The sequence below is a fragment of the Pteropus vampyrus genome, unplaced genomic scaffold (assembly GCF_000151845.1).
Source record: "Pteropus vampyrus isolate Shadow unplaced genomic scaffold, Pvam_2.0 Scaffold50, whole genome shotgun sequence".
Classification (NCBI taxonomy): Eukaryota; Metazoa; Chordata; class Mammalia; order Chiroptera; family Pteropodidae; genus Pteropus; species Pteropus vampyrus.
In genome coordinates this window covers 7,261,989-7,278,533 of record NW_011888831.1, presented here as the reverse complement: position 1 = coordinate 7,278,533, position 16,545 = coordinate 7,261,989, and the positions used below count along the sequence as shown (strand labels likewise).

At 47.3% G+C, this 16,545-nt stretch overlaps 2 protein-coding genes across 12 annotated transcripts; one reads left to right on the top strand and one right to left on the bottom strand.

Moving 5' to 3' along the window:
- Nucleotides 1–185: 185 nt before the first annotated feature.
- Nucleotides 186–6,291, bottom strand: IFT20 (intraflagellar transport 20). 11 transcript variants are annotated; one of them, XM_011359990.2, is made up of 7 exons: nt 6,145–6,287; nt 3,785–3,869; nt 3,138–3,319; nt 2,850–2,978; nt 1,587–1,672; nt 870–973; nt 186–415 (listed from the first exon to the last, which is right to left on the bottom strand). In XM_011359990.2, exons 3-7 carry the CDS (start codon nt 3,262–3,264, stop codon nt 334–336), a joined length of 528 nt encoding a protein of 175 aa, XP_011358292.1. In that variant the 5' UTR covers nt 3,265–3,319; nt 3,785–3,869; nt 6,145–6,287; the 3' UTR covers nt 186–333. The 11 variants fall into 11 exon arrangements, with proteins under 11 accessions (XP_011358292.1, XP_011358287.1, XP_023386354.1 ...); XM_011359985.2 differs by having other exon boundaries at nt 3,138–3,377; nt 6,145–6,286; XM_023530586.1 differs by having other exon boundaries at nt 3,138–3,356; nt 6,145–6,286.
- A 197-nt stretch (nt 6,292–6,488) lies between these two features.
- TNFAIP1 (TNF alpha induced protein 1) lies at nt 6,489–16,474 on the top strand. Its single transcript, XM_011359982.2, has 7 exons — nt 6,489–6,656; nt 9,651–9,968; nt 10,577–10,746; nt 11,154–11,243; nt 11,331–11,383; nt 12,145–12,340; nt 13,837–16,474. The coding sequence occupies exons 2-7, from the start codon at nt 9,764–9,766 to the stop codon at nt 14,071–14,073; spliced, it is 951 nt and encodes a 316-aa protein (XP_011358284.1). The 5' UTR covers nt 6,489–6,656; nt 9,651–9,763; the 3' UTR covers nt 14,074–16,474.
- Nucleotides 16,475–16,545: the final 71 nt, after the last annotated feature.

Sequence of the window (16,545 nt, the reverse complement as noted above, 5' to 3'; positions counted from 1 at the left end):
TAGATAAGCCATTTGAAAACAATAATTTATTGCTTTTTCTTCCAAAGCTTTGTGAATTTACCAAAAAAAAAAAAAAAACAAAGTTTACAGACTGCTCAGTTCAGACTAAGAATGCAATAACCTGGGCCACTAGTCACTGGGTGCTCACCAGATATGCGCTGACATCTGAAACAAGCCCCTCCAGATTTTGTTTTATTGCCTTCAGAGATGGTATATTCCTTATACAACATCTCACATGACATACTTGGGTCATTAGTCACTAGAATGGTACAGAGGTTTTTTTGTTTTGTTTTTTGGGGGTTTTTTTTTTTTTTGTCCTATAAAATTTTCAGTTCATTTCTGAAAAATAAATTGGTCAATAAATTCATTTTGTTCTGCTTCTACTTTACACAAAGCTTCATATTCAACCCGATACCTGAAAAACAAAATTGTTAGAAGCCCTAAAAATGGATGAAATAAACCATGGATTTAATTCTTCTAGAGAAGAACACAGGTGGTTTAAAAGAAATCGAGTTCAGAATGAAGTTAGGGCAAGAAAGAGAAAAAAGTAGGCGCAAAGCCCAGCCTAAAGCCACCCATGAGAAATCTCCAGCCCTGAGATGGTCTTTTCCTTTCAGAGAGCCAGCCAGCCCACTTTGTGGACACTTGCTACCTGAGTTTTCATGCTTTCAAACTACTACATGTGATTTAATATTAACAATTTTTCTATTTCCTTCCCATCAAATTAATTTTACTTTATTTTTTAAATCTTCAAATTAGGATGACAAGTGAGAAACTATTCCTGGGAGAACGATGATGAAGAATAAGAGGTGATCATTAAGGAAAAATAGAATAGCAGAGTAAAGAATTTGCTTTACGTAACTTCTTACCTTTCGAGCTGCATTTTCTTTTCTGCTATTAGTGCTTGGAGTTGCTGTTGTTGGGCTTCTCTCTGCTTTGCTATAGATTTGAGCAAGTTCCGAGCACCAATGGCCTAGAAAAACACAGTTACCAAAAAAAGTCATGGCTTCATTAAAACTCTTCGACATTAAGTCTACAACTAGGTAAGGGTCATTTGGGGGCTATCTCACTGCCCAACGAGAAAAAGAAGGTTGAGCCCCAGAGCTTTGGGAATAAGGAGGATTATTCTCATGATCCTAAAGTGCCTGATGAAAATTAGACTGCCTGCAGCTCTGAGGCAGATCTAGGAGTATCGCCACAATCTGGCGCACAGGTATTCAGGGGCCCGTCTAGTGTACCACTCAGCCTTGTGTCCTTTGCCAAGTCATCTTATACCCTGCCCTTACATCTCAGTGATGTAAATATTAAAAGAAATAATGACTGAAAGTATTGGCATATAAGCTCAACAGTAGGTTAACTGGACCAGGAATTGGTTTTTTTTAATTGAGGTATCAGTGACACAAAACGTTTCAGGTATACAACATAACGAGTCAATACTTGTATAGAAAATGTTATTTAAAATCTTGTTTTAATTAAATAAAAGAATCTCCCCATGCCTAAAAAAAAAGTCAAGACAGCAGAAGGACGAGAGGCTAGTGAACCAGGGTCCTAGGCCAAGATTTAGACAAAACACATGCTGATCTTACTTTCATCTTCTCATTTTCTGCTTCTTTTGCAAGCTGGTCAACAAGCTCAATTAAACCACCAACTATTTTCTGAAACTGGCCGATTTCTTTTGGAGAAAGAAAAAGGAAATGTTTTTATTTTCTCAGTGTCATCGCTCACCCCCAGCATTCCCTTGTAGCGAGTAGGCAGGACTAACTGGCCCTTCTAATTTGTGTCAGAACAATTTGCTACCTGCTGGCCTAAAGTCTGTCAACGTTGGGCTGAACCTAGAGACAGGTGGCTAGGTGCCCGGAGCTAGACTCGGGCATAGCTGGACCTTGTGTCCCCACAGAGCCAGCCAGTTGCTGTGACCGCAAGCTATGAAGGCTCCTGATGGGCCCATTCATGAATGCCATCCTACTTTCTCAGGAGTGACAGGAAGCACAAAGGGCTATATTCATAAAAAGACCACCTCAGGACAAAATTGCTGCCTCTTGACTAGCCATAGTTAAGACACTAGACTTCAGTTAATGGTGAGGTGCAGGCTTTCCACCTGCGACCAGAGCTAATAAAGAGCTCAAAGCATTTAAGTGCCTAATCTCCCACTCCATTTTTCTCAGTATCCTCGTGTGATGGAACCTCATTCTATCAAGGAGTAAATTAAAGCACAGAGCGATGGGACAACATTCACACAGCAATCCCCAGGCAAGCTCTCTCCACAGCCCATGGTCCCCAGAAGGTTCAGAAATCCATGTTGGAGCTAGATCTGCTCTATACTCACTATCACTGGGCTTGCTTGGCTGCTGGGACAGGTGGCATCCTGGAAATCTCTAGTTAAAAAATTATTTCAGGGAGTTTGCTGAGTTGCTTCTACAGACTCCAGTTGATCAACTTTCACTCCCAATAATGGCAAGCCTACCACTGAGAACACTACTTCTCCCAAGAAATCAAAACATCAGTACCTAACTATTTCTCACTCCCAAGCCATAGTTCTGTCCCCATGAAGTTTAAGGTTTCTGAGAGTAAAAAAATCAAGGATGGCATATCTCAAAAAACACCCTCCTCTCTGCATTCCAGTGTCTGTTTTGATTGGTGCTCCATGTGGGGACTACATGAGAACATAACAAGAGGGGAGGCAGACAAGGTGGGTGGCACATAGGAATTCAAAAAGGCCAGGCTCAACATCCAGGGAGCCAGCAGTTCCATTCTGGCAGGGCCAAGAGCAACGGTCGGTAGGTGGGTGTGGGGCACAGTGGGACTAGCTCAAAGCTGAGTGGCAATATGTCTCCCCAAATGACACTCACTGTCCACAAATTCCTTGCACTCTTCCTTGAGCTCTATGGTCTGCTGCGTAACTTCTGGGTCCAACACTCGCAGCTTGTTCAGTTCATCAAAGTGCAGCCCTGCTTCACCCAGTATGTCCTTGGCCATACCTGTAAAGAAACAAGCTCCAATCCCTGATCACTTCCCAGCCAGCCAAGGAAATGCCTGCTTTCAGCCCAGCCCTACTCCTGCCCACAGACACCAGTGCCCAAAACCCAGATGTTCCAAAAGCTCCCCCTTCCCTCTGCCTCCATCTCTCTAAGCCTCACCTGTTTCCCTTCTGGCTTCCCTAGAGAAGAGAAGATCTGCACTGAAGGAATGATAGTGGCAGCCAGGAGTTGTGTCACAGGAGCAAGGGTCAGGAAAGAATAAAGTCCAGTTGCTTGTCATAGGCATCGTTCATTCAACACATATTTCTTGAGCGTCTACTACGTGCCAACACTGTTAGATGCTGGGGGTACAAAGATGAGTACAACATGGTGCCCGCCCTGGAGGAGCACACAGTTTAGCTGGAGGAAGACAGACACGTAAACTGAAAAATTATACCATGATAAGTGCTTTTACAGAAATGTTACTGAAGTGCTGAAGGAAACAGAGCAGTTAACTTGGGGTGAAGGGGCTGACATTTGAACTAAGTTGTCAGCCATAAGCATGTTTATTTATCCCCAGTTATATAACCAAAAGGACATGAACAAGCTTTTCAAATACAGTACTGGAATAACACAAAAGACAAGTGAAAGAGAAAATCTGAGTGAATTAACAATTAGGGTTAAAAAAATAAGAAGCCAGGAGTAAGAATATTACCCAAAATGTATTCCACAGGATACTGTACACTTGCCTGAACTGGGAACCAAAGTTGGGTCAGTCTCTTTCTAACAGAAACACAAAAAGGAATAAAGTATCAGCAACTACGTACCAAGTAATGAAGTCAGGGAAAGGCATTCCAAGCAGAGAAGACAGCATGAACAAGAGCCTGAAGTCACTGAAAAGGCCTATCCTGCCTAGAAAATGAAAGGACAGGATGGAGCTGGAAAAGTCGGATGGAGCCACATCAGAAAGACCCTGTGTGCCAAGCTAGTTTAGGGTTTTTCTGTAGGCAAGAGAACCAGGAGAGAGATTTTGTCCCTTCCCAGGCCACCTTGCATTCCCAGTCCACAGGATGTCTCATTCTGGGGAGGAAACACTGAAAACTCACCCTCATTCTGGCTTAGAAATAACGACACAAAAAATAGAGACCACGTGCCCTGTCCAGAAATGGAGGCAACGCTACTCAGGTCTGGCCATTGGCTGCTATACAAATTCCAAAACCCCAGGTGTTCCAAAGACTGTCACCACCTGGCCCTACACCAGCCCTTCTCTCTGGTCTCACCTCACCCAGCCTCACCTGTTCCCCCTTCCAGCTTCCTTAGAGTTCTAATCTGAATGGGGTGATTCTGGGAGTGACTGCCCAGAGCACATATACCATATGACGATTGATAGTTAAAAAATAATTAAGTCCTACCATTGCCAGAATTGACTTTCGAGAGGACCAGAAATCTAGGTTTATATATGGAATCTGATTTTTAAAGGGAAATATCTAATTCGAAAAATTTAAAGGAAAAAAACACATCCAATACTGTGTGGGACAACTAATGCATGTCCATAGGCTGTCTATATACAACTGTGGCCGAGAGCCCTTGGTCTAACTGGCATCCACTGAAGTGGGCTAGCATCTTCCTTTTGAAACATTTTAATCATCCAGAGCTTCCTAATAATTGGGCTTTTTAAAAAAGATTTATCTTCTAACTTGTTATATTTATACACATAGTCTGAGCATTTAACACCTATTGGGTGATTAATCAGACCATTGCTCTAGAAAGCTTCAAGTAACCCTAAGGAGCAAAAACGTCTGCTTCAACTCCCACTCCCTTCCCTGAGAGCATGTATTTATTCAAAAACATCTACTGAGTCCTTGCTCTCATCATATAGTGAAGAAATGCTTTAATGCTTTAGTTCCTGACCTCTTGACAGACAGTAAACAATCACAAGCTATGGTAATAATATGAAGAAAAGCATGTGGTGTTAGATGAGGCTCCAGTAGGGCATAATTCTCATGGGGGCAGTGGTGTCAACAGAAGCCTTCTGAAAAAGTGACAATCAAGCTGAAACCTAAAGGATGTCCAAAAGTTTGTCAAGCGAAGCAGAGAGGAGGCATTCCAGGCAGAAAGAAAAGCACATGTGAAGATCCTGAGGCTATAAGAAATCTAATGCATTCCAAGAACTGAAAGGCTAATGTGGTTGAAACACAGCAAGGGGAAGCACGGAACAGGGTAAGGCTAGACTGGGAGGCTAGAGCTGCATCATAGAGGGCTCCGAAAACCCTCCTGGATTTCATAAGAAGGGTAATGGGCAGCCAGTGGATTCTCAACAGTGTCATAATCAGATCTGCCTTTTGGAGAGATCACTCTGACCCAGAACGAAGAATGGATTGGAGGAAACAAGAGAGTGGAGCTAGAGCTATCTTGTTCATCAGTGTAACCCTACCATCTTGCAGGAGCCTACACATAGCTGGCACTCAGTAATTGTTTGTGGAATGAATGACTGAAAACAGAAAAGGCTGTTACAGAAACCAAGGCTTAGAGCTGAAGAAGTGTCCAATGTGAGATGTTTTATAAGTCGAATTGTTAGGACTTACTAAAGGATTGACTGAATGGAGGGGTCTGGGATGGGTGAAGGAAAGACTCAGACAAGATTCCCATGTTTCTAGCTTGAGACAACTGCATGGCTGGAAGGAGTAGTTGAATGAGATGGGTAAGACTAAAGGAGTGGAGAGGGTTCACAGCCGACTATCAGATTCTGTCTCAACTCCCACCACACGCAAATATCTGATCATTTGAGAAACACGGGGCACAAAAGCCAGACTGAGCTCCCTGGAGATGAAAGCGGTGACACTCTCTCCGCCCCTGGCTCTCCCAGATCCATTCTAGGCACTAGGAGCAAGCTCCATCCATGGGTGTGGGGAAAAGGGACTGGGCAGAAAGTTAGGAAGATCTGGGTGATGGAGCTGGCTGTCTTCACTACGTAAACTTCTTGATCTGATCTGCACTTTGCTCATAAGACCGTTGCAAGCATCAACGCGTAAAGCTCCAGGCCCAAGGGTGTAAAACTGCTCCCAAAAGTCGGGCGGAATTCCTACGTTTCTTTCGACCCGGGACTGCCTTTCCTCAGGGCGTGGGCCTGTCGGGTTCGTCTCATCCCAGGTCCGCCCGCGTCCCCCGACCCGGAGTCACCGCCTACCTGCCGACCGCGTAGCGGCGGCGCGCTGTGGCCCAGGCTGATGTCTGCAGAAAGCTTCTTTCTACGGCCCGTGGCAGCAGTACCTATCCCGCCCTCCTTAGCCGCTGCCACGGCTACAGAAGCTGTTTATACACAACGTCACTACCTGACTCCGGAAGCACTTACACTCACTTAGCCCGCAGACCCTGCTGGGAAACAGAGGCCGGAGAAGAGGGAAGGCTGCCTACAAGATCCAGAGGCCTTTGCACCGAAAAGGGTGCCGGAAGTAGCTATGTGTTTACCGCGGAATACTCTCAGGGGTTCTTCCCTCTCCCCTGATTGGGTGATGGGTATGTCCGGCCTTAAAGTCTCAGGCTCTTGGGCCGGACCCGCTGGGCGGCAACTTGACGCGGAGCCCACGGTGGGAGGATGTGAGCTCACAGCCCGGGATTACTGGCGGGCAGGCGGCCTCATCCTAGGGGCGCACGGTTTCGGCTTGCAACCCAGCAGAGAGGAGAGGCGCCCCGGCGACGGTGAGAACCGGGTCTGCCGATGCCTTAAGGAAAGGGATGGATGGGCCCCGAGCTGGAGCAAAGAGCCCCGCCTGGACCTGGGGAAAAGGCGTGGGACGGAGTAGGAAAGATGGAGAGCTCAAATTTCCCCACTGGGTGGGTGGGTGGGTGTGTGTGTGTCTGTCTGTCTGTCTAACCTGTCTCGGTTTCTCGGTGGCAAGAAGTAGGGGCTGGGGAAGACTACACTGGCCACCGAGAGGTTAGGTCCGCCCTAAATTTCTCCAGACTCTTTGGATGAAGCCTAAGATTTTTATACCTAGGATTTCTGCTAGACCAGCACTCTCTAAACAAGATAGGCTCTCTCCCCACTCCGCATTCCTCGTGTGTGACGGATTTCTGGGTCTTCCTTTAGGACCCCAGCGCCTTCCACAGCCGTGGTTGTTTGCGCTTTATTCTACTGGGGTTCCCCTGAGCTTCGCTGAGTGAGACACGGATACGCCCCTAGCTTCTGGCATCCCCAAATACCCACACACCAAGTCCGGAAGGAAAAGCACTGAGGCCACCAGTGGAAACTTCATTCTCACTGGAATTACTTTCTCGGGCGTCACCTGCCAGAGAATTCCTGGAACCCATTGATCTGGGAAGAATCTGAGCTAACGTCATCATAGTAATTGCTTTGGAGGAAAGGACTAGATTAGCTCTGGATTTGTCTTCCTCTGTTGGCAACCACCTAGCCTTTGAGTTTCTTTGCTTTGGCAGAATATGTATGTGTGCTTTCTTTGATCCTAGGGGGACAAAGGCTAGATATAAAATACATAGGAACTTGTTAAAACCTGTTAAAGGATGGATTTATTGCTTTGGGGTGGGCTGGGGAAGGCAAAGTGATCTTATTCTAGTGTTATTTATTGATTGGGCAGTATTCTTGTGAGGGTTCTTTCCATCCTTGAGGCAAATGAGAGTCTCCTGAACAAGCCGTCAAAGGAATTCAGTACTTCGCACTGCACTTGATCTGGTCCTTCCTTGGACATTCTTCCCAGGGACCTACCTAAATCTTTTCAGGGACAATTTCAGTATAACAAACCGACATATATTAAATACTTTAAATTGTGTGTGGCATTGTGCCAAGCACTGTTTGGAGAATGGAGCGGTAAACTTAGGAAAACCAGCGCACTGCTTTTAGGTTGCACTCACAAGAAATGATAGCACCTGTAAATTTCTGCATGTTTTGATGACTAAATGATGTAATTCCACTTTTTTTCTTTCCCGTTATCATCTCTGTAGTCCAGGCCTTCACCATCTCTTGCCTAGACTACTGCTTCTTCTGGTCTTCCCACTTGCTCTTTTACAATCCATTCTGCACAGCAGTCAGAGTGATCTTTTCAAAATGTTAAGAACTCAAATCATATCACTCCCCTACCTGAAACTCTCCAATTGATTCCCACTGCAATTGGTATAAAATTCAAAGTCTTTAATATGATCGTTCCTGCCTTCCCTGACTTTACATCAGGCCGCCTTCCCCCTTCTTTCTATGCACCAGCCATCTTGGACTTATTTCTGTTGCTAAAATGTGCATCTGACTGAGGGACTTGACACTTACCTTTCCTTACTCTTTCAGACCTCAGCTGGAATGTCACCTTCCCAAAGAGGCTTTCCCTGGCCCCCTATCTAGATCGGTGCCTCTTGTCACTTTCTTATTGCTGTTTTATTATTTTTATTGCGTTTCTCACTTTTGGAATTACCTGCTTATTTGTTGTTGTTCGTGTCCACCAACTAGGATGTAGACTCCATGAGGTTGTGCTTTGTTATCTTCTGTATCCCCAATGCCTGGCACATAGCAGGGGCACAGTAAATGCCAACTCTTAAACTATTTTTATTCTTGTTAACATTGTGATGCTTCTTTGAACTCCTTGAAGGCAAGGACAGTATCTAATCTCTCTATCCCTACTGTTTAACATAGTAGGCACTTACTGTTGTTTTATTACTGAATGAAGTAGATGAGCTAATAAATATTAAATGTCTAGAATAGTACCTGGAACATAGTAAACATGCAATGAATGTTTGCTGTTATTTTTTGCTACCATGAATGAATTTTAGTGATTCTTTAGAAAACCGAAACATATAATGTAGGATCTAAATCATAAGAGATGACCTGGCTTTGCCCTCCTTTGCTTTCCTTGCTCCTCCCTCCCATGAACTCCTAAACCACTTAATTTTTTTAGATTTATCATCTGGTCTTTTCCAGCCCATTCTCTCCATTCTTGTTGGGAAGGAAAAGAGGAAGAGATTGGGCTGGGCCCCATCTCAGGAAAGGAAACAAAAATAGTCATCCTGTAGTTGTTCTATACTGAAAAATGGTGACAATTTCAGGAACTTGGAACAGAGCTGGTGCCAAGAAAGGGGTAGGTCTGGAAACTGGCTGAAGCTAGGTCACCTTTGTCAGGAACACCGATCACTCCTTCCAGCTTGGCTCATTCCATGCTCTACTTAAGCTGCTTTTACTTGCTTTCCCAAAGCCAGATTCCGGGTGATATTCAAAGTAAGCATGGTGCAGGCTGCTCCTGAGCCTGGAATCTTTAGAAAGGAAGTGCATCATGTCCTTTGGGCTCCTGGGAAACTCCTTGGCTGGCTGGACTCCCAGTAGATTTGGCTGGAAGTCTTGGATCCTGGGAACCTTGAGAAGGAAATAGCTGGAATCCGACTGTTGGATCCCCAGGGTGAGGACATCTGCTCTCCTCACTCTGTTCTTCTGATTGGCTCCAAGGGTTTACTTGTCTTACTTGCCACCCAGAGCTGAGTCTGGTGAGGTGACCAGCTCTTGGCTCTGGGAGCATAGTCTCCTGGTACCGTAAAGAAAAGCAGGAGCATCTTTCTTACCATTGCCTAGGGCCTTAGCCTATGCCAGAGAATCTTGGGCTTATCTAGGAGAGACTGACTTGATGGTCAGTGTTTCTCCTGACCCCTCCTAAGGGCTCTCTGCTGCTGACTCCTGTCTTCTCTCCCATATCTTGTTCACAGCGCTGAGAATATGAGGCTCTGGCCTCCACTGGCCACTCTCTTGTGACCCTTCCACCACGGCGGAGCCTTCCAAGCCAACCTCCTGCCGTGTGGTGATCTACCTGCAGCGGGAGATGTCAGGGGATACCTGTCTGTGCCCAGCCTCAGGGGCCAAGCCCAAGCTAAGCGGCTTCAAGGGAGGAAGCCTGGGCAACAAATACGTCCAGCTCAATGTGGGTGGTTCCCTGTACTATACCACTGTGCGGGCACTAACCAGGCATGACACCATGCTGAAGGCCATGTTCAGCGGGCGCATGGAGGTGCTGACCGACAAAGAAGGTGAGGTATCAGGGCTCGTTGGGCAGGGTGGTGAGGGAAGGAGTTGTTCCTGGGGAAGTGGCTTCGGGGCAGGGCTTAAGCCTGGTAGAGTTTACTTTTCCAAGTTACCTAGTACAGGACTCCACCTGGAGTCCTTAGTAGAGCTTCAGAATTCTTTGAAACTGTACATAGTATGTTGTGTGTTTATGCATTTTCCAGGGAGGCAATCCATACTTTTTATTCACAAGGGACTAGATTCTCATAAGAAGCATCACCATTGTGGCTAGGCAGTGGACAGAAAGCCAGCAGGGCCTTGCGATTTCTGTGTTGTCAAGACATGGGCCTGAGTACTCCTGAGTTTAGACCTCTGTAGGCCTCCACCGAGCCTCGAGGGCCTGTCTCTCCCATGATATGTGCCAATTCTTGGTTTCAAGGAAGAGGGCTGAAGAGCAGCCATGGACCAAGGAGCTAGAGATTTTCTTCCCACTTCTGTTATCCTGTGCTGTGGGCTCTATGCTCATGTGCTCTTTGCCACCTATCACTAGACTTGTCAGGTGGCCTTTGCTGCTGCCTGCTTCTGAGGTACCTGGAGGCAAAGAGTAACCTCTGGGGCCCATCTGAATCCCTAGGCTGGATCCTCATAGACCGATGTGGAAAGCACTTTGGCACCATTTTGAATTACCTCCGTGACGACACTATCATCCTCCCTCAAAACCGGCAAGAAATCAAGGAACTGATGGCTGAAGCGAAATATTACCTCATTCAGGGGCTGGTGAATATGTGCCAGACTGCCCTGCAGGTACGGAGGCAGAGTTGGGGCCAGTTGATGAGGTTTTGGAGTTGGCCCCCTCCTTCAGGGACATAAGGGTCCAGTTCCTGAAAGGCTGTGTGGCGGGTATGGTTGATGAGTCCAAACCTAGGTAGATACACCAGATATTGTGCAGGCCAAGTCAGTTTGTAAGGTGACAAACTCAGGCACTATGCATGGGCCCTGCTTCTAGTTTATAGTCTAGATATCTGGAAATGGCAGTCTGCTTGCCAGCTGGCAGTTTCTATTACCAGGGGCCTCCTGATCTCTGACTGATGCCACCTCAACAAGCAGGGGATGGCCATGGCAGAGGGGCTCTGACAGCTCCTGGGGAAAGCCTGGTTAAGCCTGCAAACAGGAGATCTCAAAAAAGATTCTTAGCTGTGTGTGTCACCTAGGACAAGAAGGACTCCTACCAGCCTGTGTGTAACATCCCCATTATCACATCCCTGAAGGAGGAGGAGAGGCTCATCGAATCTTCTACCAAGGTACTGGGATCTCTGAGGGACCTCTGAGGGCTATGGGCAGGGGATGCCAGGGCCTGGGCCCAGCCCTCACACTCTCCTCCCTCACAGCCCGTGGTGAAGCTGCTGTACAATAGAAGCAACAACAAGTATTCCTACACCAGGTAGGGTAGGACTTGGTGGGGCAGGGTGAGGGGTGCTGGGGAAGGGCTGCAGAAGCAGCTAAAAGGGCCAAGCAGCCAGAGTTGAAGTTGGGCAGCAGACCCAAGGGAAGCCACCTGCAAGCCTGGCATAGTTGGCATGAGTCTGGGTCTTAGGAGGGAAGAACACAGAGTAGAAGGGAAATCAGGGCAGAGGTATTTGGAACTTGGTGCAGGGCCCTGGATGAGATAATAGACAAGACCAAACATGTAACACCCTTTTAACATGTGTCATGTTGGGCAGTGTGCCAGGTGTTTTCCTAGCATTATCTTACAAGGTAGAAGAGGGATGCTGGGAAGCCAAAGAGCTGGGACTCCTAAGCCAGCCTTTGCACTGGGCCAGTTTCCCTCTTGCCCCCAGTGTCTTCTCAACAGCCCACAATTAGGTCTGTGCAGGAGGCTGCAGGCTCAGAGTCTCTATGGACAAACACATTGCTAGTGTCATCCCTACAGCAAGGGAAAGAATCCTGCTGAGACAGCAGCGAGCCTCCTTCCTTCGGGGCCCTTGGTTCTCTCTGCTTTAATTTAAAACCAACCCAGCTCCTTTTCCTCGCAGGCCCCCAAACCTGAATGGTGCCCCGTGACCCTTTGTCTTACTGTCCACTCTGGCATCTTGATTTTTCCTTACTTCAGCATGACAGGGGAAGGGTGGGGAGAACCGAGCTAGTACCTTCTATGTGCTGGAACCTCATTCCTAAGCTTACTGGCCCTCATGGGTTTTTCAGCAACTCCGACGACCACCTACTGAAAAACATCGAGCTGTTTGACAAGCTCTCCCTGCGCTTTAATGGCCGTGTGCTCTTCATCAAGGACGTCATTGGTGATGAGATCTGCTGCTGGTCCTTCTATGGCCAGGGTCGTAAGCTGGCGGAGGTGTGCTGCACCTCCATTGTGTATGCCACGGAAAAGAAGCAGACCAAGGTATGGGGGGCTTCCTTCTCTCTGCATAGGTCGGGGCAGGACACACACCAGTGCAGCCCCAACTGAGCCTTCTCCACAGGGAGCAAAAGGGGCATCCATTTTGCTCTGTTTTTCCCAAACTCATGATTGTGCTGTGCAAGGATAAAAGCCAGTACAAGGGGCTCAGGGAATGGCACAGGAACTGTTCGTTCCGATCAGGTGAGAGGTAAGGGCTGTTGGGAAGGGAACGGCCAGCTGGTGCAGTAGGAAGGACCAAGTCTTTGGAGTTGGCCCAATTCGGGTCCCACTATTTACCAGTGTTCAGACTTTGGATAAGCCATTTAAACCATTTGGGCCTCAGTTTCCTCATTTTCAAACAAAGGAATGAGAGTGCAGATTTAAGAGCTATGATGAAAATGAAACAATTCTTAAGAGAAGCAGTGCAATATAATGGAAATAGCTGTTCAGATTTCTTCTCTGGCCCCTGCTAGTTGGGTGTTCCTGGTCAATCAGTTTAGCTTCTACAGTAACAGCATGGTGCCAGGCACCTGTGAAGGATTTGTTAGGTGAAAGTTAACATAAACTCAGCTAAGCCTGCTCTCCCAGGCTGTAAGCAGCCAGTATCCTCCCCGCAGAGTAGCTGCCGCCCACGAGTGTGTGTTCCAGAGACAGCAGGGTTTTACTGGAGTAGAAGGGCAGCTCATCTGGGAGAGTCATGTGTGTATGAAGGGCTCAAAGCAGCCAAGCTCGTGTAGCACCCTCTTGGCCCCCAGACCACTGAAGAGCCTACAGCTGGGCAGTCTGAGGGTTAGGGAAGGACAGCTTACAGGAGGTGACCCTGCTTCCTCCTGTCATTCTGGGGGGTGCACAAATCAGTGGAGTTGGGATTCAGGGGCCGGTTTCTGTGGGGGGCTGGTTACGCTGTGGAGGTGGCAGCAGCACCTGTCACCTTAAGTGCTTTTTCTTTGATGAACTTTTTGACTCCTCACACCACACCTGTGAGACAGGCATGCCTAGAGCCATTCTCCTCATTTAACAGATGAGGGAACAGAAAGTCAAGATGACACAGCGAGTTAGGCTAGGATTCAGGTGTCTTGAATGCCGTCCCTTTTATCTTTCAATTAATGTTCACAACAACTCTCTGAAATAGATATTAACCATGATTTTACACATGTGGGGACTGAAGCACAGCAAGGTTAAGCTCAAGGGCCCATGGCCATTAAATACTGGAGCTGTATTTGTATCTAGGCCTAACCACAAAGCCAAGGCCCTAACCTCTACACATACTCATCCAGAAGGGGCTGGAGAGGGTGCTCGTCCGCATCCTTCTGTGCATAGAGTACATCTCACACTTTCAGAGGGAAACTTGCCCACGCTCATGAGAAAGCAAGCCGTCTGTCTCGTGACAGAGTTCAGGATGCCTTGTGGAGCCAGCACAGGGCCGAGGTCCTGACATGCTGCTCCTTTTCCGGGATGAAAACTTGTTCAGTCAGTCCTCTTGTCCCCCCTCACCTCAGGTGGAATTCCCAGAGGCCCGAATCTATGAGGAGACGCTGAACGTCCTACTCTACGAGACCCCCCGAGTCCCTGACAACTCCTTGTTGGAGGCCACAAGTCGTAGCCGCAGCCAGGCTTCCCCCAGTGAAGACGAGGAGTCCTTTGAACTGCGGGACCGTGTCCGCCGCATCCATGTCAAGCGCTATAGCACTTACGATGACCGGCAGCTCGGCCACCAGTCTGCCCATCGCGACTGACAAGACCTTCAGGAAGGCAAGGCACAGGACACCTTGTCTCCCCTCCAGAGGAACCCTGCCCCATTGGCCACCCCACACTGCTGCTGGCTGGGTCTCTGCTCCAGCACCCAGAGGCATGACAGGCCCTGCCTGGGAGGTCAGAGGGCCTGAGCAGATGAGGGGCCACATTCCTTTGCTCTGCTGCCTGAGCACTTCAAGATGGCCCCTTTGCTCAGCATCTCCCTCCCTGTCCGACAGAGCCACTTCTGTCCCTGGGGTGAGTGGACTGACCTGTCCACCTCTTAAGAGCATTCCCCTGGGCCCTTTGCTGAAGGGCTACTTTTAGGCCTCAGCTGATGCCCGTGGAGAATGGGTTCATTCTGTGGAGAAGGTGGCTGCTGGTGCTATGGAGGCCATTTCTTAGAAGGTGGGGCTCCTTTTTTTTCCTGTGTTTAAGCACAGGCTTGATGGGTTTGGTTTTTTAAAAATAATATAGGATATGAAGTGACAGGTCTAATAAGGGAACTTGGTATTTCTGCTACCCCTCCAGGGTGCCAAGACCCTGGGTAAGGCAGAATCCTGGGTCCTTCTCAATGCCTTTGGGATCTATTTCTTTAAAGCACTTTGTACTTTTGTTCAGATTTGTATTCTTCCCTGACCCATGCTGTCTTTTTCTGACCCCAATCCCCTCTTCCCTGCAGAATCAATCTGAGGAAGGGGATAGAAGCAGCAATAAAAACACTGACCAGCTTTGGCTTTGCCAGGCTGGCTAAGCAGTCAGCCCAGAGAGCATTGAAGAGAGGGATGTAGAAGTTGGGACCCATGGTCCTGATAACACCCCTGTGGGAAAGGACATTTTATCGCAATATCTTAGAATCACATAACTGACTCTTAGGGTCTAGCATGATTGCTCTTTTTGACTCCCTTCCCCAAGGCATGCTGTCCTTACTATAAAGCCAAAGAGCCATTTTAAGGGCCAGGAACATGAGCCACAGCAGGCAGGTTACAGGGCCTGTGGGGAGTGAGTGCAGTCCTGTATTTCTGGCAGCCCTGTGCAGAGGTGGCATGTGCTTGGCCATATACTTCCTCCTCCCCCCACCGATGTTATTGGTTTTCTGTCCTGGCTGGGGATGGTAGTTCTGCCCAGTGGTGAGTGTGAACACAGGATGATGTGAGCAGCCCAAGCCCCTTGAAAGCTTCCTTCATTTTTTTCTTGTTGGGTAACTTGGCCATGGAGATGCCAAGCACCACCACTTAGGCAAAGGTGTGAGTTCCTCGGCAGGGCTTTGGTTTTCATTCCCTTCTGTTTTCACTTGGCCCTTGGGAGGCTGCTTATCCAAATTCTTTTCCAAAGGAATGCCATTAGGGAGGGAGTGTTCAGCCAACCAGCCTAATAAAGCAACACAGCCACTTAGCAATATCTACTCATTTGGAAAGGAACATCGGTTATCAAGTTTACCTCTCTTGACTACTCTTAACTATAAGCCCCTAAGTGGCTGCTTATGGCTGACCCCATAGAGCCTATGGGCAAATGCTAGACCAGGGTTAGTAAGATACTCAACAAGGACCTGAAAGGACATGATGGGACAGGGGAAATGTGACTAGTCAGTTATTTTACCCTTGTCACAGTCTTGAATGTATAGACTCAGGTGAAGCACCCTGATGATCAGCTATTAACAGTTCTTCCAGGCCTCACTGAAGTAACAAGACTGAAGACAAATCCATTTCTTTAGCCAGATTCTGGTTTTGGCTTTGTGGCTTTCCTATAGAGCCTGGAATACTTCTGCCTGAGGCCACTGGCCTATTTCCTGAGCTGCCCCTCTGAAGCCCTTTAATACTCAAAGCCCCAGCTCTACACTGAGGTATTTTAACGACTGCCCTTTGACCTTCACAGCCCCTGTAGCCTCTTTACTGCTTTGACATTCAGATCCTCTGCTGTCTCAGTGGTGGCTAGTCTTTCTTCCTGAAAAAGTTTGATAGTCTGGGACTCTGGGCACTTTCTCTGATTGAAAATATCTCCTTGGTCTTAAGAAAAATACTAACGTTGAACTCATTGAAGTAATCTTAGCTTTTTAAGTCAGACTTTGTGGTATAAAGGTTTAGAGAATTTTGAGTTTCCCAGCCCTGTTCAGAAAGCAGCTCTTGGTTATGTGAATTTTTCAACTCTGAGCAACCCAGGGGAAAGTAAACAAAAAGTATGGATGAAAGTCAAACCTCATCAGTTTCTGAGAAAACTGGAAGCCTGCTTGCTATTAACCACACATATTGGATTTTATTCAGTTATCTGATCAAGGTCTGCCTGAAAGATGGCACAGGTCCTGGCATAAAAGAACTTCCTTTATCATGTAACTACAATTCTTTGTTGTTCAGTGTAGGTGATGAAAACAAACACTAATTTCTAATAAAATTGTGTTACACTGCAGTGGTACAGAGCGGTGCTTAAAGAGTATAGCTTGGTCAGCTCACTGCTGTGGACTAATTCTTGTACTTGTT